This window comes from Palaemon carinicauda, chromosome 41, assembly GCF_036898095.1.
Source record: "Palaemon carinicauda isolate YSFRI2023 chromosome 41, ASM3689809v2, whole genome shotgun sequence".
NCBI classification, from domain to species: domain Eukaryota; kingdom Metazoa; phylum Arthropoda; class Malacostraca; order Decapoda; family Palaemonidae; genus Palaemon; species Palaemon carinicauda.
In genome coordinates, this window is record NC_090765.1 from 47,573,595 (window position 1) to 47,600,432 (window position 26,838).

At 34.4% G+C, this 26,838-nt stretch overlaps 1 protein-coding gene across 1 annotated transcript in view; it reads left to right on the plus strand.

The window, feature by feature from the left end:
- LOC137632301 (uncharacterized) overlaps nt 1–26,838 on the plus strand; it is a 35,644-nt gene that overhangs the window by 8,463 nt on the left and 343 nt on the right. Inside the window, exons 2-8 of the mRNA XM_068364215.1 lie at nt 20,016–20,177; nt 20,729–20,850; nt 21,037–21,202; nt 21,579–21,695; nt 22,243–22,366; nt 22,849–26,369; nt 26,591–26,838. The exon at nt 26,591–26,838 is cut by the window's right edge and continues 343 nt beyond it. Of these exons, the coding sequence (XP_068220316.1) occupies nt 20,016–20,177; nt 20,729–20,850; nt 21,037–21,202; nt 21,579–21,695; nt 22,243–22,366; nt 22,849–26,369; nt 26,591–26,769 (4,391 nt within the window). The 3' untranslated portion in view covers nt 26,770–26,838. The remainder of the gene's footprint in view (nt 1–20,015; nt 20,178–20,728; nt 20,851–21,036; nt 21,203–21,578; nt 21,696–22,242; nt 22,367–22,848; nt 26,370–26,590) is intronic.

Here is a 26,838-nt window from a genome sequence, read left to right on the forward strand (position 1 = left end):
TTTCCCTGCTAGTTTTCCATTTTGGTTTTATCCAAATTCGACACTTGCGTCCGTCACGGCTCCATTCCCATCCAAAAAGAAACTGACATTAATCTATATTTGTAGCTGATTAACCATAATTACAGAATTGTATATATGCCACTTTTAGCTGGATCATTTGACACGGTAACTGACAAAGTAGGACAAACTTTAATAACAGATGTGGTGCGACGTACAAGTAAGATGCCGCAGCGGAGATGTAATTAGAAAGATCTTTGGATTCTTGTCCGACATTTGCATGCTGACGTCAAGCATCATCTCATTTTGCGGTAACCTTCAGACTGTAAGCTCTTCGAGGCACCATTCGGAAATTCTTGATAGTATCTTCATTTTCTTGTTCTCTTAAAAGTCTGAATTATTTGGCTAACACATTTTCCCCCTTATTTTCATTTATTTGCATTCGCCGTGTTTAGCTCAGCTTTATTCTTATCTATATTGTTTTTTACCTCTTACGTGTTAATTTTTTTGTATGTACTGACAGATGGCATAATAACAGGCTGGCAGTTAAACCACTAGTCAGGAGAAGAAGACATTATTTTTTTTTCTTGTTTGAGTCATGCTTTTCTTTCACATCTCGTCAAGAATTCTTAACGTCGTAGAACATTAACCTTCAGACCTCTTCTTTGAAGCATCTGAAATTACGACGTGGTCTCTCTCTCTCTCTCTCTCTCTCTCTCTCTCTCTCTCTCTCTCTCTCTCTCTCTCTCTCTCTCTCTCTCTCGTGAGAATTATTTTTGTTTCGTTTTCTTTTTATTGACTTCAAATATAAAAGTGTACAAACCTTCCGTTGATAATGTGAACTCAGATTGATGCAATTAATACTGTTTATTAAACAGAACTAGTTGATATATTAGCAAAATTCTTTATATTGTTTTTTTAATGCAGTTTTTGACTACTAAAAAATACATATTGACTTTTGTAAAAAAAATAGTGCTATTTGATATTCAAATAACTTTAAAAATATTATAATTATTCTCATTGGTTTAGATATACGATTGAAAAGTGCCTGATATGTATAATTGAATGATATGGACTTCAATTAAAATCAGTTTAAAGATGTTAAGTGCTAAAATTATATTATTTATAATTTTATATGAAATTTTAGTCTTTATTCTCGAGTCGTATCTTCATTGTTATAATTTTTTGTATTATTTTTTATTGTAAGTTTCTAGATATATATATGAAGCAAGGGAAAAGATGTATTTACTGAGCACATTTACATATAACATTCATTTAAGTACACAGAAAGATATTCAATAGAAGACTAATTGATTCAAGAAATTAGTAGAGATGATTTAATATTTATATAGATATAGATACACACACACACACACACACATATATATATATATATATATATATATATATATATATATATATATATATATATATATATATATATATATACAGTATATAAGCATCATAACAGCCGGCCGTGGGCTTTGTTAGAATTGCCATACCCCATGACACTACGTACCGAAAACTGTTTATTAGATTTACAGGCACTAATGCACCAATGTAGACTTACAATGATAAAAGTTATGGCTTGCCCATTGAAGTTAACCTTGTGAAAAATGGAAAGCCACAGAAAACCAACACCGAGTGTGTATTTCTAGGTGATAATGATCCCAATAAGACGCTGACCTCCAGACTGAAGACATTATTCGAACGATGATAAAATAATTAGATCATATTTAAACAAACTAAAAACTACTACTATTCTAGTGGCTTTAGGTGACATGTTTTCTTTTGATAGGAAAGTAAAACTTGAATCAAAGAAATGCCAAATATTATCAGGTATTTATATTTCCCTAGGGAATGTCACACTGTTCTAAGATTCTCCATTATCGAGAAAATTTGCTTTTTAGAAAACAACAACGGTAAGATAAATCATTTATAAGAAATCTTCAATAATGTCATCTCTAACTCAATTACCTAGAAATCGTTGAGTACTTTTAAAATCCAGTGTATGAAAAGGAAATTGATAAGAGGCGACTCGAGATGGCAGGTCTCAGAAACTTGTACTTCAACCTAAAATTGCCTTAGCTTTCTCTATGTTGAATGGAATTCTGCCTTCATAGCTATTTAGATTGTGTATATACAAGAGATACATGATATTTACTTTGATTTTGTAGATAATGACGTTTTAAAAAAAGTTGTAGCTAAAATTGACAAAAATCTAGTACTTGCGATGGTAACTTTTAAATCTAGATTATCCGATGTTAATAAGTGTTAAACGTTAGAGAGCATCAATTGCCGACAAAATTTGAATTATATGTTACATCAGATTTTGCCATAAATGGAACGTTGTTTGATATCTAGTCCCCAAAGACACCGCAGACTATTTAGTAAATAAACTCTGTTGTTATTATTCTAGTTATAATTGCTGGTGCCAAAAATTTATGAAATGTTGACCCTTCTTTGAAAACCATAATTCTTTGAAAGATCGCCTTTTTTTTTCAGATCGTTTCAAAAATAATCTTGTCAGCCATTTTATCGACTAACCTATATTGTGTTTGATCACTTTATGAAAAAGAAAAAAAAATCCTATTTCAAGAGTCACGCTAAATTTGTAATGGTGAGAGTATGATATGAATAGTAGTAGTAGTTGTTGTAAAAGAACAAGGAATCATAATTTATTTTATCCTTGAAATAACCTCATTATAGCAGGTTGTTATGTCATCTTTTGATAAGAAAGTTTACATTCCATGTAATTGTTTTCGGAATAGCATAATTTGCGCTTTTTCATGGGCATTATGGAGATAACTATGCATTATTCATGCTAAGACTTATGTGTTATTGTATAAACAAAGGATCCCCTTCTCAATTTCATTGTTTGCTTTGTCTTCTCTTTTATGCGATTTTTGTGTGACTTTAGATGAGTGATAACCTTATTTATTTTTATAGGAAGAGGTGACTTTTCCCTAATTTTCAAATGCTATTTTGGGGTCGTAGATATTGCCAAACCATATTACACTTTTAGATTAGTCATCGTAACCGTGAATGTTCTTGCTTGTAAGGCTTAGAGTGAAAAAAAAAATAAAAACCTAAAATTATAACCAGATAAAAAGAACAATTAAATGTATCTTTTCTTTATGTACAGCCCAAAAGATTCATTAAGAAATAGAAGCTGAGATTTTATATTTGTTTATTGAGTAAAGATTATTTATGAAACGTACAGTAGATAGGTCTTGCAAAGCAAATCTCTGTTTTCTTGCTCAAACAGAGAAGGAAACAGATTCTCAGTGTATCTACATTCCATAACAGACGCACAGTGAGACAGAAAGACATCCATTTCCTAGTCCATTACTCTCTCTCTCTCTCTCTCTCTCTCTCTCTCTCTCTCTCTCTCTCTCTCTCTCTCTCTCTCTCTCTCTCCCCTGAGGAGAAATGTGATGGCCGTTTAACCAGTTTTCTCTTGAATGTCCAGTAGCAAGAAACCAAGAGAAATCTGGCTCCTAGACTTTAAAATTATTCATTTTATCATTTATTCGTTCCATTTTCCTACATATATATCCATTTGATATTTTATTATTTAATTAAAGGATTATTATCTGCTCAGCTTAGGTTTGGTACCTATTGTGTCAAGCAAGAGAAGGGAAGGAAAAACACACGATTTAGACTAGCAAATTCAAATGAGTGTTGCAATACTAAATCTCTAGCAGATATGCAAAGTTTTTAGTGCGTGCATGGCAATACTTATTAAATGTATGCCCTTAATGAAAGTTAATATAAATTGATTAAAACCTCATGAAAATAATTTATGTTGTTAAATACAGGCTAATTATGCAAACACACGATTTAGCCTAGCAAAATCAAATGAGTGTTGCAATACTAAATCTCTAGCAGTTATGCAAAGTTGATGCGTGCATGACAATACTTATTAAATGTATGCCCTTAATGAAAGTTAATACAAGTTAATAAAAACCTCATGGAAATCATGCATGTTGTTGAATACAGACTAACTATACAGTTTAGGATATCCTGCATTCTGAGAGATTGATTATTTTCCATATCAGACTTAGAGGAATAGTCTGGAAGATTCTGCAAGCTTATCCGTGTTTTTATTTTTCCTCGGAAATTCTGAATCTTATGCATATATAAATATCTTACTATTCATAAAGAACATCATCAGCAAGAACAATGCAACAAAGCATGAAAAGGGGATAATCTGCATATCTTAAATACTATCCCTCCCAAGTCAGTTTGAAACACTTAATTCAATAAAGCATATAACATCTATTTTACCATGTATCCATACGTTGTAGTTATATTCTTAAATTTGACACATATTTGAAAGAATAGTGATGGATAAAACTAATTATATATTATGTAAACTAAACTCTAAACGAAATTTACCGCAATCCTTAAGTTAGCACTTCTTAAGGAATATATTTTTTCCTGATACAGAATCTTATTAAGCTTGAAAGTAATGAAGCAACCAAGAAAATATACTTCCTTGGGAAAATTTTAGCAATACTTCGATGACTGACAATTCAGTTTAACACACATCACTTACTCGTACCTGAGATGACACCATTTTGCAGAAGGGCTTTCGAAATCTTTCTCAAAAGATGTCTCATAGGAAGGAAACTTGCGGATGAACTGACGTGTGACAAGAGATGACTTCCGATTTTAATTTGAAATTATTTCGATCGCAGTTGAATTTTATGACACCCAAGTAGCTTGGATTGTTAATTTAGATTTCATTAAAGTGTTACTAAAATTTGATAAGGAAAGCAAACTTTGCGTACCAAATGTCATTCATATCATGGCGTATTTTACATACAACACAACAAGTAATAACCAAATAATTTTCCTTCTGCAGCGAGACGTATGGGTCATATTTAATATATATATATATATATATATATATATATATATATATATATATATATATATATATATATATATATACATATACAGTACATATACATATATCCTGTCACGCTGAGCGACAACCACTCGAAAACGACATTCACCCATAAATTGCCCAAAGTGCCGAAGGTTGAATCTGTGTGCGTGTGCGCGTGAGCAAACATCTATCTAAATAGTTAACCGTCATTTTCTATGGGTCGCGTACACTAGTGTGTATATATATATATATATATATATATATATATATATATATATATATATATATATATATGTGTGTGTGTGTGTGTGTGTGTGTGTGTGTGTGTGAGAGAGAGAGAGAGAGAGAGAGAGAGAGAGAGAGAGAGAGAGAGAGAGAGAGAGAGAGAGAGTCGGTCAGTCAGTTTATGGCGCGTACGTCATTGACACTAACCAACAGCTTATCATTTCCTCCACCAAAATTTAATGTTTCTGTCTGACTGCGCCTTGTAATCATACTCCCTCACTCTCTTCTTCTTCTTCTTCTTCCTGTTTTCTTCATTAAACTTGACTTTGCTATGAATTATCAGTTATACATTCCATTCAAATAAACACTGTAACAGCTGAGACTTGGTATAACGTCAGCTGGCATCAGTTATATTAGTTTAATTTGTTTATGCTCCATTTTTTTCAAGAAGTGTAAATAGACAAACAATTATATGTTTATCTGAATGACTCGAAGGCAATCTCAGCCACATGTCTGGCTTTCTTACTCATCCAGACCATGTCATTTACGTTAATGGATGACTATTTAGGACTGCGGTGAAATCTCCGGATGGAGTGTTACAAGATGCGAATATATATTCCTATTTTTCCTGATGCTAAAAGTATTATTGCATGAATAGTAATTCCTAATAAGATTTTTCTATTAAGAAATATACATTTACAGTTTTTTTTTTTACGATTTATAATGTTGACTGGCCAGGCAATACTATATTGGATCCTTCTCTCTAGTTACGGTTCACTTTCCCTTTGCATACACATACACCAAATAGTGTGGCCTATTCTTTACAGATTCTCCTCTGTCATCATACACCTGACAACACTGGGATAACCAAACAATTCTTCTTCACCCAAGGGGTTAATTACTGCACTGTAACTGTTCAGTGGCTACTTTTCTCTGGTAAGGGTCAGAGAGGCTCTTTAGCTATGGAAAAAAAAAGCTCTTCTAGGAGAAGAACACTCCAAAATCAAACCATTGTTCTCTAGTCTTTGGTAGTGCCATGGCCTCTGTACCATGGTCTTCCACTGCCTTTTGGGTTAGAGTTCTCTTGCTTAAGGGTACACTCGGGCACTCTTCCTCTTGTTTTGTTAAAGCTTTTGTAGTTTATATATGAAATATTTATTTTAATGATGTTACTGTTCTTGAAATATTTTATTTTTCCTTGTTTCCTTTCCTCACCGGGCTATTTTCCCTGTTGGGGACCCTGAGCTTATAGCATCCTGCTTTTCTTACTAAGGTTGTAGCTTAGCAAGTAATAATAATAATAATAATAATAATAATAATAATAATAATAATAATAATAATAATTCCTCGATAGAAATGTCTTTTGCATATTTATACTTTCATTTTCAAAACTCCATTTGTTGAAAATATTAGTTATAAAAAATAGAAATTATGGTTATCCAATTCTATTTTCTTTATGTGCTTCATCCGTCGCTCTCCCTTCCTGGTCTAAAGCAATGTATTTGATTCCTTCAGTCGTATTGATAATCCTTCACTTTTCAGCTAAAACCTCAGCGCTTTGCACATACACTCTGAAAGATTTCCTTTTAATGAGTCTTCAAAGAAGGAACAATACCTTTAGAGAGACATTTCTCCGAAAAGATCCAAAGTATGAAAAGCATATTGACAATGGAGAATGGGAAATTTTTACCAATTTATACTAAACCCAAGAAACACCAGTAAAGCTTAAAGGAAGAGGCTATTGTGACTTAATTGCTGAGTCACTGAGCATACTTTGGCATTTGGGGCATAGCACCAGTACTTGATGAATTGTTAAGTGTGTGAATAGAGCCAGCATAATGTAGCAGCAGATAAAAATACTCTCTCTCTCTCTCTCTCTCTCTCTCTCTCTCTCTCTCTCTCTCTCTCTCTCTCTCTCTCTCTCTCTCTCTCAAACAACAGCCACATTAATCAAGTTGAATCCACTTGAGGTAAAGTATGTCAGTAATCTTTGTGTGAAATTAATTTTCGTATAATAATTTTAAAAAAGACCTGTAAAGAGTTGTATATAGAGGAGAGGATGTAAAAAAAAAAAATGTCCCTTGAGGGTGCAAGACCGTACATGGTAAATCCTCATGGAGGGAATAATGTTATTAAGGCTGACTGTTGTAATATTTAATGCCAGGTAGACGTTACAATGGAGAAATCTGGGCATACTAATGCTATAAATAGCATTGTTTAATATGATGGGAGTCTTTCAAAAGAGTGGTTACCTTTTTTAGTGTCATCCTTGATCACATACGTGGAAATTTTAAGTTTTCTTTCTTTTTCTTATTTTATTAAGTTTCATTTCTTAATGCAATGTATTTTTTCTTTGTCTTACTACTCATTCATTAGCTGTGACTTTCCCGGTTTTGCTGCAGTATTTCTTTTGATTTCATTATTCAGTCATATTTCATTGCTATGTTTTCTTATGGCTTGTGGGTGGATTTTGATGTACTTATTATTTCACCAGAAGCCGTGTATTGATTTTCTTATCTTATCCCTTTTCTTTATATATGTAATTAACACGTCATTTCCTTACAATATGCCAATACTATCATAAAAACATTTTGAAGTAACCATTGTTTCTAAGAGAAAGCTATGATTGTAACATTCCCTATGCTAAGAGTTTTTATTCAGCTGAATAAATTTCGGACCATTCGTGTTCTGACATATCCATTATTGTTCGTTTTCACTGAAGGCTGCCAATTGACACCTTTTTTACACTTGAAGTGAAAGGCTTAACTGGGTTTTCACGAACCACATCTCTAAGAATTTTTATTCATATAGAAAAAATCGTATAAATATTGTTTGCGTATTTTATTTGTATGCCTGCTTATGGAAAGACACTCTACACACTGGTAGGTGTTATATTAGTAAGTTATCAGATGAAAAAGCAAGTAATAAAACAAACTAATAGCCATTGACGTATCACTCGAACATGGCTTTTAAAGAGCTCTAAAACTTTCTTCACTCCAGTCTTTCACCTGTTGTCTACAGCTTATGTCTTACCTTGACCCTTTTTCGCTCTTCCTCCATCTGCTATTTGTTTTTGTACCCTTGTGATACGTACGAATGAAGCAAAGTCAAAAAGAAAAAGGAAGAATACAGTTAGTGTAAAACTTTCTTTTTATCGCTTCAGGGAGTAATAGGTTAACAAAGGAGTGGTCGAGGAAAAGCATCCTCTTCCTGTGTTAGGCAGTTGCTTCGTGACTAAGAATTGATCGACTAAGTTATTGCCTTTTTTCATACTCGTTGCTGAGAGAGAGAGAGAGAGAGAGAGAGAGAGAGAGAGAGAGAGAAATTTCATGTAAAGTATAAGTTTGTGGTTTTTACTTCTTAAATAGTTAAAAACTACAAATTTCCTAGAGATATGTTTATTGTCGTAATTATGCTTTATCGGGCAATAAACATAAACTTGTTTTCATCTTATTTTTAATATTTGTTCAAATACTTAACTGAAAAGAACGCCGTTAGGTCTTCAGCTTTATATTAGTAATAGGAATAAAGACTGGCGAGATGAAAATATAATTTTGTAACTATAAGATCTGTTTAAAGTTGGTAATGTTATTTCTTCAAATGCCTTCTGTATACGTTTGTTAGAATTTCATTTCTTCCACTGTTACCAAGACACCATTAGTATGATTCTTATTGATTTTAATTTTATTGTTTTTTTTTTTTTTTTTTTTAGAATTATTTAATCATTAGTCACAATGAGGAGGCAAGTTGCCTTAGTTAATTGCAGTAGGAACTCTTCAGAAATAGTTTTTTTTTATTTCATTTAACGAATGTCATTTCCAGTAAAACGTTAAAGCAGTCCTAATTACGGTTATAACAACATTTTCAATGAAAACTTTATTCGTAACATTCGTCGAGTCATTGAGAGGAAAGAAAATTACATTGGCTTCTCATAAATACTTATAAAAAGTATTGATTCCTTAAAAACAAAACTAACTGTATATACAATAGATGTATTTCTAGGGAAGTTTCCAATGAGATTAATAATGTTTGCACTGCAGTTGAATTAGCAGAACTCAGAAGTTGTACTTTGTATAATGAACCACCGTTATAACTGGTCTGAGTGCCGAATATTTTGCCTTTATATGGCCTTCCAATCTGGCACAAAACCGATACTCTCTCTCTTTTCTCTTCTTTTCGTTTTTTTTTTTTCACCATCACTTCAGATTGTAACAATGATTAAGAAATTGAATCTTAACAAATACATATATATGTATAAATATACTATATATATATATATATATATATATATAATGTGTGTGGATTTATGTATGTATGCATCTATATAAGTATATAGAATGTCGTTAGTTTACATTGAAAATCACTATATATATATATATATATATATATATATATATATATATATATATATATTTGTATATGAATCTGTGAAATTAGAATAGAATTCATTCGGAAATTATAATGTGTTTATGCATTAAGACGTACCAATAGTTTTGACATTTTTTTTCCTTCGAGAGAAAGTACTAAATCTGAACGGGTCTGTTGAGAAACTTTTCAATTAACAGGTTTAAATCATTTGCCTTAGAGCTCAACAAAGTGAAGAATATTGAAAAGGTTTATCATGTAAATGTAAGACCTTTTCTGGAGTGAAATTATTTTCGGTGACGTTGCAAAAAGCATAGATATATCATATATAAAAAAATAACATCATACTGAATTAATGAACTACTCTCTCTCTCTCTCTCTCTCTCTCTCTCTCTCTCTCCTCTCTCTCTCTCTCTCTCTCTCTCTCTCTGGGTGTTATTCAAAGTATAATATTGAAGCCCCCATTATCTTCCACCTCTCGATCTGGCCTCTGATTTTGGTTGGCCGAAATCACGTGATCCAAAGGAAATGATGAATGGCAACATGAGGGAAGTGAATAGCTGTTGAAGTTTAAGAAGGTGACTCAGCATTGCTAGATATTCCAATGTTTCAAATGTGCAGAATCTGTGTTAATTACATGAAACGGAATAGTGTTATATTCTATGTAAAGTTTCATTCATTACACTGAATCATTCAGAACATGTAATGTATTTTTTACAGGAGAGAAAATCTTATTTGAGCATGTATTTCGGAAGTCACTTGTCATGTATAAGAAAAAGATTTATTTCAACTTTGTTTTCCTCAACTAAGTGTCGTTTTTCGTGAAAGAGGTTAGACCCAATGTAACTACTGCTGCTTAGATATCATGTGTTCTCAAATATTCTTAGAATATTATTATTCCAAATCTGGTGACTAGGAAAACTGAATAAAGTCTTTTTTGTGCGCTGTGTTATGATACCTAGGGAGTAAATGGTTGAAATACTTTGTGCTCAAAAAATAAAAAGTAAACTTTGGCGATGAATTTTGTTACAAAATCAAAAATACCAATTTAAAGCCAATAAAAACGAACCCAGTAAGGTCCATTGTGCGCTTCTACCTAAAACATCGGGTCTGTAAAAGTCCAGGTAACCTACAAAAACCACAAGAAACGTACCAAAATTTTCGTTCCCAACTTCCCCAATAAGTTATAAAGGGTTATAACTAAACAGTGTCATAAATTCTTCGTGTGTAAACTTGACCTTAACGATAAATTAATGCTGAATTTCCGTTAGATAAATATTCCTGACACCAATGAGTAAATCACGCATTACATTACGTGCCTTATATACTATAGCCAAAATCCCCCTATCTGATTGAAACCGACCAAAAAATCTCACTTCTATCTCTTTGTATCTCCACGGTTACAAATAGAAGGTATTGGAATCATACCAGTTTGCTTTTAAGGCTGTCAAACCTGGAAAGAAAAAGGGAGAGGCTGAAGACTTTACTGCACGTTAGGCCAAGGGCTTGGAACTATCTTTCCTCCAAGGAGCGGAATGTCCTTTTTTAGGACCAGGACCGAAATGGGCGTATACCATTTGTACAGAAAATGTATTTAGTATTTATTTAGATCTTAACTTATTTACTCTATCTTTTGCTTGGAACTGTTATTATTACAAGAAATTCATGAGTGAGTTCGAGAATAATTTAATTTGGGGTGATATTTATGCATGAGACTAAAATTAAGAAGCTGTTTGTTTTGGAGTAACATATACCTGAAGCATAAAAGTAGCGCATATCTAGTAGCAGAATAAGTAGAAGTATTCTTAGCACGTCAAAGCCCACTACTGCATAGCCCAGGATTCTAAATATTACTTATACACAATGTATATCTGCAGTGAGTATAGGATTACTGAGTAAGAAAGAGACTTCGTCCTTATCAAACGCCTGAAATGCAGAATTCCTTCGAATGCATATGATAAAATGACTGTGAAAGTCTTGTAGAGAGTAGGGTTCCCCTGCTTTATAAGATCAGAAAGGCAGCCCTTAAAGTAAAGTGCGAATCGTTAGTACAGAGTTTTATAAGTCAAACTTGGGTCAGTGTTTTTTTTTTTAAACGAAATTTGATTCTTGTCCTATTTTAATGTTCAGGCAGGGCTGTAAGATAGAAGATAAGAATTTCTTTATCATAGACAATAAAGAAATTATCAAAGAAAATTCTCTCTCTCTCTCTCTCTCTCTCTCTCTCTCTCTCTCTCTCTCTCTCTCTAAAGGTCAGAGTTTACTTAAAGTGAAGACGTTCAAACAAACATGAGAGCTGGGTGTGGTTTGACATACATACCACAAGGTTGATGTGTGTTCTGTTCAAAAAGTTTTTATTTTTTCATATAATCTATTCAGATATTCGTGGCTGTGTATGTATGAGAGAGAGAGAGAGAGAGAGAGAGAGAGAGAGAGAGAGAGAGAGAGAGAGAGAGATTGTCGTAGCAGTAAAAGGTAATTCTCGCTCGTTCCCCTTCTCATTCTAACCGTCTCAGCGATTAACTTTATTGTCATCAACTGGTATATAAGGGGTCGTGGGTTATCGTACTTGTCGGTGAGTGGTGGAGGTATAAACGATAATAGGAGAGAACAGTTATTTCTCCCTTGATTTTATTCCCCCAAAAAGGCGAAAAACAAAGAGACTTGTGTTCTCTTCCTGTCCATCTGCTTTTTCCAGTAACCCATTTTTATGATCATGTTTGTTTTCATTGCTATATTTATACTCTTCCCGTTGTTTCATATTCTTCATTTCTGTGACGAGGGAAGAAAATTAACTAAAACTTGGATCTGCAAAACATTCTCTCTCTCTCTCTCTCTCTCTCTCTCTCTCTCTCCTCTCTCTCTCTCTCTCTCTCTCTCTCTCTCTCTCTCTCTCTGTTAAGGAAGATAATCTCACGTTACAAGTAGCAATAAAACTAACTATCTTTGCAAACGAGTAGCGAAAATCCAAACCGAATCTCATTATCATACGAGAGAAAACAAGACCCGATTAAACTGGTAAATCGTTTGAGAGAAGAACTTTCCCCGGTTCCTTTCTCGGACCCAATACTGGGAAAAGATTCGTTAAGCCTATTCGCTGGGAAGCCAATATGTTAACAATAGCATACTCCTTCTATTTTAATAGATTCCTCCCTTTTCGTAGGCCTATTGGTGTCCCTTTCCCGTTAAGGGGAAAATCCTTGACCTACTGAATTAAGCCTAATGAAAGGCAAGGAGGTAGGCTTACCGAATGCTTGCGCTTGTGGGAACACTTTTTTTTTTTTTTTTTTTTTTTTTTTTAATGAAGGCACGTCTTGGAGCTTAGATAGGAAGAGATAGAGATGCTTAAATGATAATATGCAGTTCAAACACAAAATTCTCATAAATGTAGAATATTTGATAGAATAATATTGTTGCTGAATCTGTGATATTTGAATATTTCTTTTAGCTACGATATTTTTAAATATTCGTACTAAAATCTACCAAGGGAACATCGATAAAGTAGTCTTTTATCTGCCTTCTTAAATATTTATTGAGTCTGCAAGAGATAATATATAATAGCCGTGCTTATAGTAATAATTTTTAGAGAATTAAATTGTAGGGAAATAAGAAAATGAATTTTAGAATAAGATTAGATTTATGCCTGCAACTGTCATTTTTTTTTCTTTTTTGCGAAACCATATGATTGTTGGCCTTAAAATCTCATACGTCACGTAGTTCCTAGTAGATCACAGATAATCATAATCTTTTGAATGAAAATTTTCAGTCAAAACCGATTTCAAGTCAGCTATAGAATTATGAGCATGTTTTGCATAGTTTCTCTTTTATTCAATAAAATCAAAGCTATTTTGCTATTGGCAATTCAAAAACCAGTATGTGATCATTCAAAATATTTTTGTAAAAAGAAAAAATATTGAAACCGTTTTTTAAAAAATGCCGATGTGAAAGATTGAATGACACGTTTTTATGTCACAATTGATGAAATAACTCCAAACATTATTATTCAAAGAATGTTGGTTCTAACAGCCTTCTTGGTTATTCACACTGAGCGACAGCGTCCAATTTCCATTACGCCGGAAATGTTTGTTGTTAACTGTAATTTCCCATCCCCTGGGGTGGTTGCATTACTTTCTTCGAGTTTGCGGTTCCTGTTTAGTACTGCACTTACAGGAAATGAAGAAAGTTTCACCTTCTTCGAGGAAAACGAGAATCGTCGCAAAGGATTTCCTTCAACGGTTTCCCCCCCAAAACAAACAAGTGTCAGCTGATTTTTTGCCGCCGGAAATTTTGTTCATTGGAAAACAAGAGATGAAAACCGAACTTAGTTGTGGCTGCTTTCCAATGTTCTTTCCCGGAAAACGTAGCTTTAGGTGGTTTTTCTCTTTTCCAGATATGTCATGGAGGATTTCTATTGTTGGGCTCGTCCTAAAGAGTCCGAATTTGGCAAGTTGAACTACGGTGCTGGCTGGGTGGGCATGCCAATTCTCTCTCTCCTCTCTCTCTCTCCCTCTCTCTCCTCTCTCTCTCATCTCTCTCTCTCTCTCTCTCGTCTATATATATATATATATATATATATATATATATATATATATATATATATATATATATGTGTGTGTGTGTGTGTGTGTGTATGTATGTATGTATATATATGTGTGTGTTTTATTTACGCCAAATCGCTGGAACGTACGATGTCTCAAGATGACAGTAGCCCGAAAGAGAAAATGAACGAAAAGGAGCCCAAGCCTTTGATATTTTAGGACACCACCGCCTGCTGTATTTTATATATATGTATATATATAATATATATATATATATATATATGATATATATATATATATTGTACATTAAGTATATCGTATAAATGAGCCAACGGTAATAGTTATTTTCTATTTTTCCCTTTCTTAAAATATCTTAGGTTTGGAAAATGTATTTCTCGTTACTAATAGGTCTTACAAGATATATATATGTATAAGTATATATATATATATATATATATATAACATTCTACGTTCCATTGAATTTATTTTTAATTCTTAACTTTGAATTAAGAATTAAACATTAAATGTATCTCTGTTTTAACATTTTGCTAGTGGAATAACTATGGTCTGTTCTCCTTTGGCAAGCATTTCTTTATTTATTCAGTGATGATCATTTACCTGATTTCCGGGCGTGATCGTGCTTTTCAGTCAGGATATTACGCCTTCGACTTTCCCCGACCCCATTTACAAAGTAATAATCCTACTAACCCTAATGTAGGTGCGATCGAACTGTGCCAATCCCTATTGGCTCAGACCGTGGCCACCGGGAGAGAGTCTCTCTCTCTCTCTCTCTCTCTCTCTCTCTCTCTCTCTTGTCCAAATATTGTATGTCGCATGGATTGTGTATTTGTTTTCAGATAGAAATAGTTAAGTAGTCTCGGCTGATAATGTTACTTTGTCGTTTAATCATAGTATTGTCCCTTGATTATTCTTCAACAAATATGTATTAAGGGATATTAGTCGATCATCATGAAGATGTTTAGACCTTTATGTAGGATTTGTTAGGGATAGAATGAGAAAAAAATTAGCCCCTGATTATGTTTGGTGACATTCTAATATTTTTGCAAAATAACTATGTAAAACAGATTAGAGAATGTATGTATGTATATATGTATGTATATATATATATATATATATATATTTATATATATATATATATATACACACATATATATGTATATATATATATATATATATATTGTGTGTGAGTTTGTCTGTATGTGTTTTTTTATGCTAGATATAGACTTGTTAGTGATGCAATGGGCTAATGTAGTTTAGAAGGTAATTTTCGAGTGCAACAGAAGTTTTCATGACAGACTATCTGTATAGTGAGGAAGGTCTGGCAATGACTGATTTAATGCAAAAGTGGGTTTTCAAAAAAGATGTGTTTTGTCTCCCCAGGTTGGGAGGAAAGGGAAATGCAGGTGGGAATTTGTAGATAAAGGGATCTTAAAAAGACTATGGAAATGACAGTATTGATCCGTGACGATGCAGAGATACAAGATTGTCGAAGTTTTTTCAACTTAATTGATGAATTAAGCGAATAATAGCAAAAGTGACCTTTGAGAGATGGGAATCTTGAAGGTTAGACGATAATTTTTTTTCTTTTGCCTGGTGAAAATATTGAATTAATGTGGGTGATGCATTGAGGGAAGGTATTAAGTTTAATAAAGTTAAGATGTGAGAAGTGAATTATTGAAACAAGAAAAAAATGTGTATTTTAAAGAAAGAGAAGTTGGATTGTTGAAGGGGATTAATGAGCGGACGCCTCTTTATCACAATGGATTGCATAATTTGAATCTAAATTAAAAACTAGGGATATGTATAGGGCTAAGAAATTTAGGGAAGTGACATTAATATGGTATCAAGTTTAAAAAAGGTAAGAAAACACATGAAGGCCTTTGGAATAACTTCGTTATAATTGAGGATGAGAGGTTAATGATAACTGTGTATGATTCGATGACCTTTAACTCTGTATGACTCTTTTAAAATTTTAGGTATGATTCTCGACAGCAAGTTTACATTTGAGAAACGCATTAGGTCTGTGCCTTTTTCAATTGCACAAAAAAATTGGCAAATTAAGAAAGTCTTGCAAGATTTTCGATGATTAATCTATTCTGAAGAAGTGTTTTAATTCTTTCGTTCTTCCTTAATTCGAGTATTGTTCTAATATCTGGTCATCAGCTGCTGACTCTCATCTTAATTTATTGGACAGGAACTAACGGCCTATTAAATTTCTTATTCCTGATCTAGATATTAATCTCTAGCATCACCGTTCAATTAGTTCGTTAAGCAGGTTGCATAAGATTTTTCATAGTTCAGACCATCCTTTACAATCAGATCTTCGCAGACAGTACCATCCTGTTCATAATACTAGGTATGCAGTTAATTCTAATAATCAGGCCTTCTCCATCATGAGGCTCAATACTTCACAGTATTCTGGAAGTTATATTCCAGCTGTGACTAAGTTGTGGAATGATCTTCCTAATCGGGTAGTTGAATCAGTAGAACTTCAAAAGTTCAAACTTGCAGCAAATATTTTTATGTTGAACAGGCTGACATAAGGCTTTTTTATAGTTTGTAAATGAAAGAACTGTTTAATATTGTTACCATTCTTAAAATATTTTATTCTGAATGTTCATTTCTTCTCATATAGTTTATTTCCTTATTTTCTTTACTTACTGGGCTATTTTTCCCTATTGAAGCCCTTGTATTTATAGCATCTTGCTTTTCCAACACGGGTTGTAGCTTAGCTAATAATAATAATAATAATAATAATAATGCAGTGTATAATTGTCATGCGTTTCTCTGGAGCTAATTACTAATAACTTGTAGGGGCAAGGAATATAGTTGCATATGGCAAAGAATGCTGTCTTGTTTATCAGATATAAATAAATATATTAATATAAATATATATGTTTATATATATATACTGTATATATATATATATATATATATATATATATATATATATATATATATATATATATATATATAGTATATATATATCAGGAAGAATCTCAACGACACGATTCATACACGCATTCTGAACTGTAATCATCGTCCGTAAAAGTTGGAGTCATTTTTCTGCGTTTCCGTTTTGTGTTTAGTGGCGAAGTGGAAGAGGCAAAACCTCCAAGGTTCCGTTACTGCAAAGCGGACAGCGGCCAGAAAAATGTCAGTCGTTATTTTTGTTTTCATTCGCTATAATAGTCGACATTTATTTGATGTAACATGGCTGAGGCCGGTATAAGATTACAGTGTTATGATTCATCATCACAAGAATACCTAAACTTATTGGGTACATGATTATCTTTATATACGGTCTTTGTTGACACGTATGCTACGGGAACTAAGTTCAAGACTCGTTCACGATTTAAGAAATTTCGCCTCTAATCACGACGTTACTATCCATTACTATCTTGGAAATGGGTGATTTGAGGGGATAGGTCAACCACCTTCTACGTCATCACCAGCCACTGACTGGTCCTCCGTGGCTCTATCGTGGATGAAGAGGGCCTTGTGAGTAAGATTGGTCTTTTGAAATTTGCCGACCGCGCAGTGGATTGCCTCTTCCCACTGCCACTCACGAGTGACCTTTAACCCTTAGACTTATAGTTGTTCAGCAAATAAATCTGTAATATAAGAAATAAATTCAATAAATCTCCTACCGAAACTAGTATTTTACAAAACTATTTTAAACTCTCTCTCTCTCTCTCTCTCTCTCTCTCTCTCTCTCTCTCTCTCTCTCTCTCTCTCTCTCTCTCTCTCTCTCTCTCTCTCTCTCTCTGTATATATATATATAGTGTGTGTGTGCGTTTGTTTGTGAGTATGTACTTAGATAGCAGATAGCTGCACATGCGTACACACACACAAACACACACACACACACACACACACATATATATATATATATATATATATATATATATATATACTGTATATATATATATATATATATATATAATTTATCATAACAGGAACTTGTTTGCTATAATTACTATTGTATACAAACATTATCAAATCTAACCCAAACGCCTCATATCAATTATCGATGTTCGTGGTTTAATCCAGTGATGCAAATTAGATGATAATGAAGTATAAGATACCGAATCATATAGCTATGAATATTGCAATAAATAAAGACAAAACTTTAATTTACCAAGCGAAGGCTCTTCCGTTTCTGGCATCTCTAAGTGACCTGATTTTTTAGAGCAAATATGAGCTGCAGTCCCATCCAATTTTCATCTCAACCGAAGGCTGAGCTCCAAAGATCTTCATTTAGTTTGGATTGCGTGATGACATGGGGGTGATGAATAAATTGTTTATTACTTCCCTCTCTCTCTCTCTCTCTCTCTCTCTCTCTCTCTCTCTCTCTCTCTCTCTCTCTCTCTCTCTCTTGTAAGAGCTTGTAGCGGAACGCTTGCACACCTTGTGATATAAAAGGCATTTATCTGTGTTCCACTTTGCTCGCGAGCCCAGCCATAAGATTATATTGCTCATGCATATCCTATCTCTTCGCATCGATTCTCGACGCATTCCAAAAATATTCTGTCATTCGAGTACAGTATTTCAATAAAAAAGAAGGAAAGGGAATTTTTTTCTAGATTGAATAGTTTATTGTCATTTCTTTTATTGTTTGTTTATTGTAGTGGATGGTAATATGAATTACAAATGAAACTAATATCAGTCGTGTAACAAATTTATGGAAATATGAGTTGATGATTAAATGAACAGATAAAGTTAGTTTTACCTGTGTCTAAAACTGAGCAAGTCATTCCATCCGCAGCGCAGGTGCTCATTTCTTGACTTAACCCACTGCCTTGTTGCTTTTTATTGTTCCCTTATTCATCATCGTAATTTGAGACCCTCTGACCTGTATGTTCTACAGAGCGCCCTTAGATCGCTTGGCCCATATTTTTCGTAAATTATCATCTACCACAGTGAGACTCTGGACTTGAGCACTCGTCATCAGACGTTCGTCGTCATCCGGAGTAATAATTACGAGAGCGTATCGATGTTTATTAAACCTTAGGCCATAACGTTACACTTCTCAGCTACTGGTCTTTCCGTGGTTGTTTAAAGTGATCTCGTGTTCTCTGACTGTTATTCTCTTTGTGTGAGGCTGCACGGCATGGAAGGAAAGTTGGAGCATTCAAAAGTTCTCTTGAATCATAGTGGTAAAGAAATGTTCCGTGACGCACACATGTGTCGGCCTTGATTAGGATGATAAATATAGTTCAACGTGTAATTAAAAACAGTGAGAGAGAGAGAGAGAGAGAGAGAGAGAGAGAGAGAGAGAGAGAGAGAGAGAGAGAGAGAGAGAATCTTTGCTTGCTTGTGATCGTATATGTCCCCGAACATGATTCGGAATTATAATGAATTAACATTTTTCATAGCTAACGAGATTTGCAAAATTTTGGGAGTATTTTCTTCAAATGTGGTCTACTAATACGATGAAAAGAAACAATAGATATTATTATTATTATTATTATTATTATTATTATTATTATTATTATTATTATTATTATTATCAGAAGACGGTGGGTGCAATATTGCATGATGCAACCATATGATAATCTATTTTAAAAATATGGGGTTTCAGGTTTAAAGAGAAATACATTTTGAAAGACAGAGAGAGAACAGGCACTGTTTGGGGGGAAGAGGAAAAAAGGCATATAAGTAAAGGACAGGGTACACCTTGTTTTTCATATTTCAAACTTTTTCATTCTATAATTTTTCATTTTTCCATACTTTAGTGATCCTAATGTTTGAACTTACAAGTTTGCGACGATGACTTGAAGTCTTATCGTTTGTTGCATGCTCGTAAGTAGGATGCCAGATAACTGATAATTAATTAATCAATCAATCAATCGTATGTTTATCAGGTTTGTTAATCATCCATCATGTTGACTAAACATAACGCAATTTGTTATCGTTTTTATTTTTCATTCTTTTTCATATTGACTAATTTAACTCTTATACATCCGTAGTTGGATTTTCCTTCTTTGCACCTCCTGCAAGAGTTGAGCCCCATCAGTGCATTGCAACGAACGGGCTGCTGACGATCGGCACGTGTTTCAACAAGCAGTCTTGTACCGACATTGGAGGCGTCGACTCCGGCACCTGTTCGACTGGTGGCGTTTGTTGCGTTCGTAAGTATTGCTATATTTGTCTCCCTAGAGATGAAAAACTAAAAGAGTTGACGTTCGTGTGAAGGAACTGAGTTACTCTCTGTAAAACATGTAAAGAATCGTGACCTATTTACTCGCTCTTATGTTCATTATGTGCACTGTTATTTGATGTCTTAACTTTTTACTGTCATTTACGTTTGTTAATTGAAATATAATGGGAATTTTTAATTCCTTCTTGAGGTCCTTATGTATTAGCTGCCATTTTACTTTTTTTAATCTTTCCATGCGTATTTTATTTTAAGTCAGTTTGACGATAGCTTTAATTGTAGTAAAAACACATTTATTACTTGGTTTTCTTTCATATTCATAGTAAAAAAAACAACATTTATTATTTGGTTTCCTTTAATATTTTAGTAAAAAAACATTTATTATATGGTTTTCTTTAATATTTACAGTAAAAACAACATTTGTTATTTAGTTACCTTTCAAAATATTTGAAAAGAATTATAATGGAGCACAGAGAAATATAAGGCCTAAATTTCAATCATGTTAACGTTGCCTATCTTCTTCAGTCCCATCGGTATGCGGAAGCGTCGTAGCTCGTAACAGAACTTGGTTCGTCAACAAAGATTTCCCTGAAAAGTCTAGAGATTCAGGGGATTGCAGCATCACTATCAAAAAAGAATTTCCTCGCGTAAGTCCTGAAAAGTTGAAACATTTTGTAGTTTTTAATGTCTACTGAATGATGATGGAGAATTTTAAATCAGAATTATAGAAGAATCTTATATGTAGCAAGAAAATTCATTATTTTGATTCTGATGAAAATAATTATTAGAAATGAGTGAGTTTTCTCTTGTAGTGATGATACTTTTAATCTCAGATTAAACAAGCAAGGCTGGATTTCCACTCGTTCCAACTGGCTAATCCCCGGCGTGGACGTTGTCTGGACGATGTGTTCGAAGTTTCCGCAATGACAAACGTTCACGGAAGACAAGAGAAAGTAGAAATAACGCCAAAACTTTGCGGGGATAATACTGGTCAACATGGTATGTATTTATTTGTGAAAAAAAGTAATTAGCTTAACAACTTTGATTTGTTTACAGAAGTATAAATGAAAACAAACAAAATGTGTTGCATCTTTTAGTTTTTCAGAAGGACGATCGTTTATGTTACTATTATATGTAATAGGATGATGCTTCATGAATTGTTACAGTAGGCAGTGTTTCCTCTTTATCCGGATAAAGTTTTCTAAAGATTTTCAAATAGATGAAAATTCATACATTATATATAAACAGTTATTAGGACGAAGTAAATTCATGATTTGTAAGTCTGTGAATATTTATTTTATGTGTAAAATTATGAAATCCACATTGATTCTGCTATAAATTACATAGATCTTGATTTGATCAATGATTCCAACAGTGTATGTGGACATGGAGCAAGGAGATGCTGAAGTTCACGTGAAGTTGGGGTCAGATGCTCATTCAACCAATAGGGAATGGCGTGTCTTCATAACCCAGCTTGACGAGACGTTTGCAGGTATGAAGGAAGAGTTCCGTTTCAATCCTTTGAAGTGCAGAGAAATACGAACGAAAACTTATTTATTCTCTACATTTTGTACTTTCATCGTCTCATCTTTAGATAAAAACTGCTAGGATTGAGCTCAAAATTTTTGTCTTGAATAAAAAAAAATGTAATATTAATAGTCTAATTATTCTCTCATTTAATTGAAGATTACCAGTCACAAATTTTATTTTTATGATTTGTTGTATATTTTTTTCTTAATTTCCATCCAGTTTCTCCTTATTTTATAGAACAATAAAAGACGTCGTCAAATGTAGTAGCTTTCAATATACTTTATAATTAACAATTAATTCAAATGAGTATACAGTAGATCCTGGGTTCAGCAATTACATTGGAAAATATCCGTTTCTTATATTGACTTTATCTTTATACATGATTAAGATAGTTGTATAAACTAAAGAATATAACGGGACTCAAGAACATACTCATGAAATAACTGTTTTACTCTTATGATATATTTTACACCATTAAGTTTGGCCTTCTGGAACTCACCTTTTTACAGCACCGAAAGATTGCCTCCAATACCACACGGACTCTTCGAATAAAGTGAGATCTCTCAACTTTGACGAAGACGATGACTTTAAGGGTGACCTCAACTATGACATTTGCTTCACCAAACTACAGAGGTTAGCTGTTGTGGTTTTACGAAGATAGTAATCATAGAGCATTTAATCTCCGAATTAAATTACACATGGACATACAAAAACTCCCTTTGGTATCTCGGTAATTGGTGATCTTGGGAAATCACGCTAAGTAATATGAGACAATGATGCACAGGTAGAAAGTCGACTTGCTTAGTATTGCACTTACTCAACATACATTATTATTATTGGGAACTATTACGTAATAAAGATTAATACAAGTATGTATACTGAGAAATCCATATACCTTATTGGAAATGATGCACTAAATCCGCTTATTTTATTCAAAGGTAGCTTTTATATATGTTCTCCCTCTAGTGGACCTATCATGTCATCTAAACTCAAAAGTTCATCTGCAGACAAAACTGACAAGCATAAGATATTTTCATAGCTTAGGATATAACCCTATTTCACCATATGTGATAAAAACTTATCTTAAAAGTGTTTAAACTAATTTTTTTTTCCAGAACATCTGACCCTGCAGAATCATGTAAACGTAAGGTCTCTAATGTTGAGATTGACCAGTCCCCATCTTTCCGTCAGCTGAGGAAGAGAAATAAGAAACGCCGTGTCGCTCGCAGCCCTGAAAGTCGAGTATTACCTTTGTATTCATCACCAGAGCAATCGTTGGAAGACAAGGAAGTGAGAGAGGCTATTTCAGATGTGATTAGTCAAATTTCTAGGAGAGTTGATAGTGAAAGAGTAGACGACTCTTCAAGCAAGGTGACCAGTCATATTAATAAAAAAGAACTAAATGATGATGAGCTATCTCAGCAAGACAATATCAAAGTTGACACGGCTTCTAAGACCAATGACAACACCCTTCCCATGCTTTATTCGGCGGGTAATGAAGCAGTTATCAGTCAAATTCAACAGGTGGTCTTACAGCTACAGCAAGAACAACTAGGTTTGGGAGGAGGAACAGGAGGAAATTTTGGTTTTGGAGGAATTGTTAAAAGCACAGATGAGGAATCATCCCCGTCCAGTACTCGTATGGAAGATGATGGTTCAACAACACCACTTCCTTCCACCGAAGAAATTACAACTTCCCCACAAGTAAACTTAACAGAAAACCCAGGTATTTTAACATCAAGTGACAATAGTGTTGGCAGTGATAATAGGATTAATTCACATACTATTGAAATTGAAAGTTCAGTTAACAGTGTTTCCAATATTGTTAATGAACTATTGACAAACCATATTACCCTTACCACAGAAACAGTTTATCCACTAACCGATAATCTAGCTGTTGAAGGCACAGTGATTGAAAGTACTCTTTTGCCAGAAGGGGTAATGACAGACATCCTCGTAACAGAATCCCCAAATAAGGAAACGGTGGATGAAAACAGTGAACAACCCAAGGATGAAATGTCCTCACATAGTGAAAGTGAAGACACGTCTGTCACTAGTAGCATCGTTATGACAACAGAAAGGGATTTACTGACCAATGGTGGCTTAGATTATCTTGAGTCAGAAGCTATTCACGGTGTCCAGGAAAATGTTGCTTTGTCCAGAGACACAACTACACAAGGATACGAGGAAAGTGGCATTAATAGCTCCCCGAATAAGGAAGCACTTCATGCTTCTGATGATATATTCATAGGGGGTTCTCCCAGTGAATCAAAACCAGGAAGTCCCCAGGCTGAAATCCTGGTGTTAGATCCTGAGTCTGTGAAAGTGCATGGGGATCTCATCATCAAGGATGATGAAAATGACAACAACCAAACGCCAGTTGAAGTCACCAGTAAAAGTACTATTGGAGTGACAAGCATAACATCTGAAGAATTACAGAGTACTTTAAAATTTACCCATGAAGATATTACAACAGCATCAACAGTTATGGTGGAAGGGGAACAGCTGATGGTTGAGGTTGAAGATAACAATCCGCTGGATAGTGAGGAGAGTAATAATAAGGGCCCAAGCACAATGTTAACAAACGCCATTTCAGGGGATATCGTTCCTGCCCTGGTAGATATTGAAACTGATGACGGAGACCAGAAAAATGGTGACATTCAGTGGCTCATACTAGATGGTGATTCTGATAACCAAGTTAGTGAACCAGAAGTTTCCTTACCACCTGATGTGATAGTTTCTTCTGACCTAGGATTTGGATTTAACAATGAAGGCACAGAGAAGTCGCCACCTCCATCCACAAACGAAAAGAATGTGGAAGAAAACTTTGGAGATCTTTCTATAGATTCTGATGTGATGGATTCAGCACTTAATATGAATGGTAATGAAGATATGATAAATCCAGAGTCAATGTCACATTCTATTACTAGTGAAAGCCCAGTTTCTATGGCCTCATCTTCTGTACCTTCTAGTACCACTAACATTGCTATGGTTTCTACTTCCCCTACAAATAGTATTATTACTTTATCTACTACTGGTAATATTGCTTCTATGGTCAGTGCTTCCACTAAAACTACCACCTCCACTTCAACTACTACTTCAACTACAACTACCACCACAACCACTCCAACTACTACTGCCACAACAACTACCACCTCTCCAACTACTACTGCTGCAACTACTACCACCTCTCCAACTACTACTGCTGCAACTACTACCACCTCTCCAACTACTACTGCTGCAACTACTACCACCTCTCCAACTACTACTGCTGCAACTACTACCACCACTCCAACTATTACTACCACAACGACTACTGCAACCCCTCCAACTACTACTACTAAAACAACTACTGCAACCCCTCCAACTACTACTACTAAAACAACTACTGCAACCCCTCCAACTACTACTACTAAAACAACTACTGCCACTCCAACTACTGCTAAAACAACTACTGCCACTCCAGCTACTCCTAAAACAACTACTGCCACTCCAACTACTGCCACAACAACTACCACCACCACTCCAGCTACTACTCCCAAAACAACGACCACCACTACTTCAACTACTACTACAACCATGCCAACTACTACTGTCAAAACAACTACTACCACGTCTCCAATTTCTGCTGTTTCAACTGTAACAACTACTACTGCTGATCAGCAAGAAGAGACTTTCCATGACCAAACAACTGTAAATAATAAAGATGCTAACGTGCAAGACTTAACTACATCAAACAGCAATGCCCACATTGAAAATGAAATGGAAAAAACGAAAGATGAGTCGGAAGAAATTTCTATGGTTGAGGGAGACCATATGCTAAATGAAGAAGTAGTTGACAGTTCTGGTGATATAGAGGACAGCAAAACATCGGGACCAATAGTTGATAAAATATCTGAAAATGTAGGCATTATTAACTCTGTCCCTGAAACCCCTGAGTCCGAATCAGAAGATATGGCTGACACTGTTCATGACGATGTATCTAGTTTGATAACTAGTAGTTCTTTTGGCATTATTCAAGCTGATACATCAGAGACAAATAAGAATACTGAATCTGAAATTGATAATGATAGCATGTTTGACAAAGAGGAACTAGAACCCGCCATCATGTCACATGCGAATGAAGAAGCAATAATAGAAATTGTTTCTGGCACAGAAGTTGCTGAGCCGGAAAATAGTTCTGAACCTCCAGCAATAGACAGTATTGCACAAGTGAATGACAAACTTTCCTCAGATAATCAAGACACTGACAAAGAGAAGGATAAACCCGAAGATGGTATGCCTTCTTTAGCGGATGATCATTCTTCAGAAAATGATAATCAAGCAAACCCGACAGTGCTTACAGAACATCCCCCGATAAATGAGGCCGTTCTTGCAATCTCTGTAGATGAGAAACCTGTAGATCAAGTGGACATTGCCATAGAAGCTGCACCCACTTCTGTGGGTGACAACAGCATTGAGAATGACATTGTAAATGAACTGGATGCTAGTATTGCTGAAAGTGCAGACTCTCTCCTTGTAAGTTTCCCAACTGATGAAGAACAATGTGGTGGATCGTTTTTGAAAGTTAGAGAAAATGTCATCTGTGGAGGACTTCTCCGACATGAAGCAATTGAAGAAAAAGATTCCGAAGATGGTAAGAACTGATTTTGAGAAAAGCTTCTCCTTTCTTTTTAGATTAGTTTTAGAGGAACTTAGTCCCTTCTCATTAAGGAACCCTGTGTACTTTTCTAATACTACATTTATTTCATAGCCAATATTGATCATTAGCTTCAGTTGTCAAAAGCTTTCTCATCTTTTGCTAAACGGAATCATCTTCTCATATATATATATTATTTTATTGTTATTTTTTTTCAGATCGATTCAGTGATATTGAACGCATAAGCGTTCGATCCATGGAGGGTGCCACTCGAAGCCTGAAATTCCAACTTCAGTATGAGACAGATTGCCCTGAGATGAAGGTAGAAACTACAACCAAAGCACCTGTAAGAAAGACTGTGACGCTCCTCCAGTACCTTCTGGGGTGGTATCGATAGCTGACCGGCGCATGCTGATCTCTTCAGTACTTTTGGAATGCGATCCTCTTTCCAAAAGTTAAAATAAGT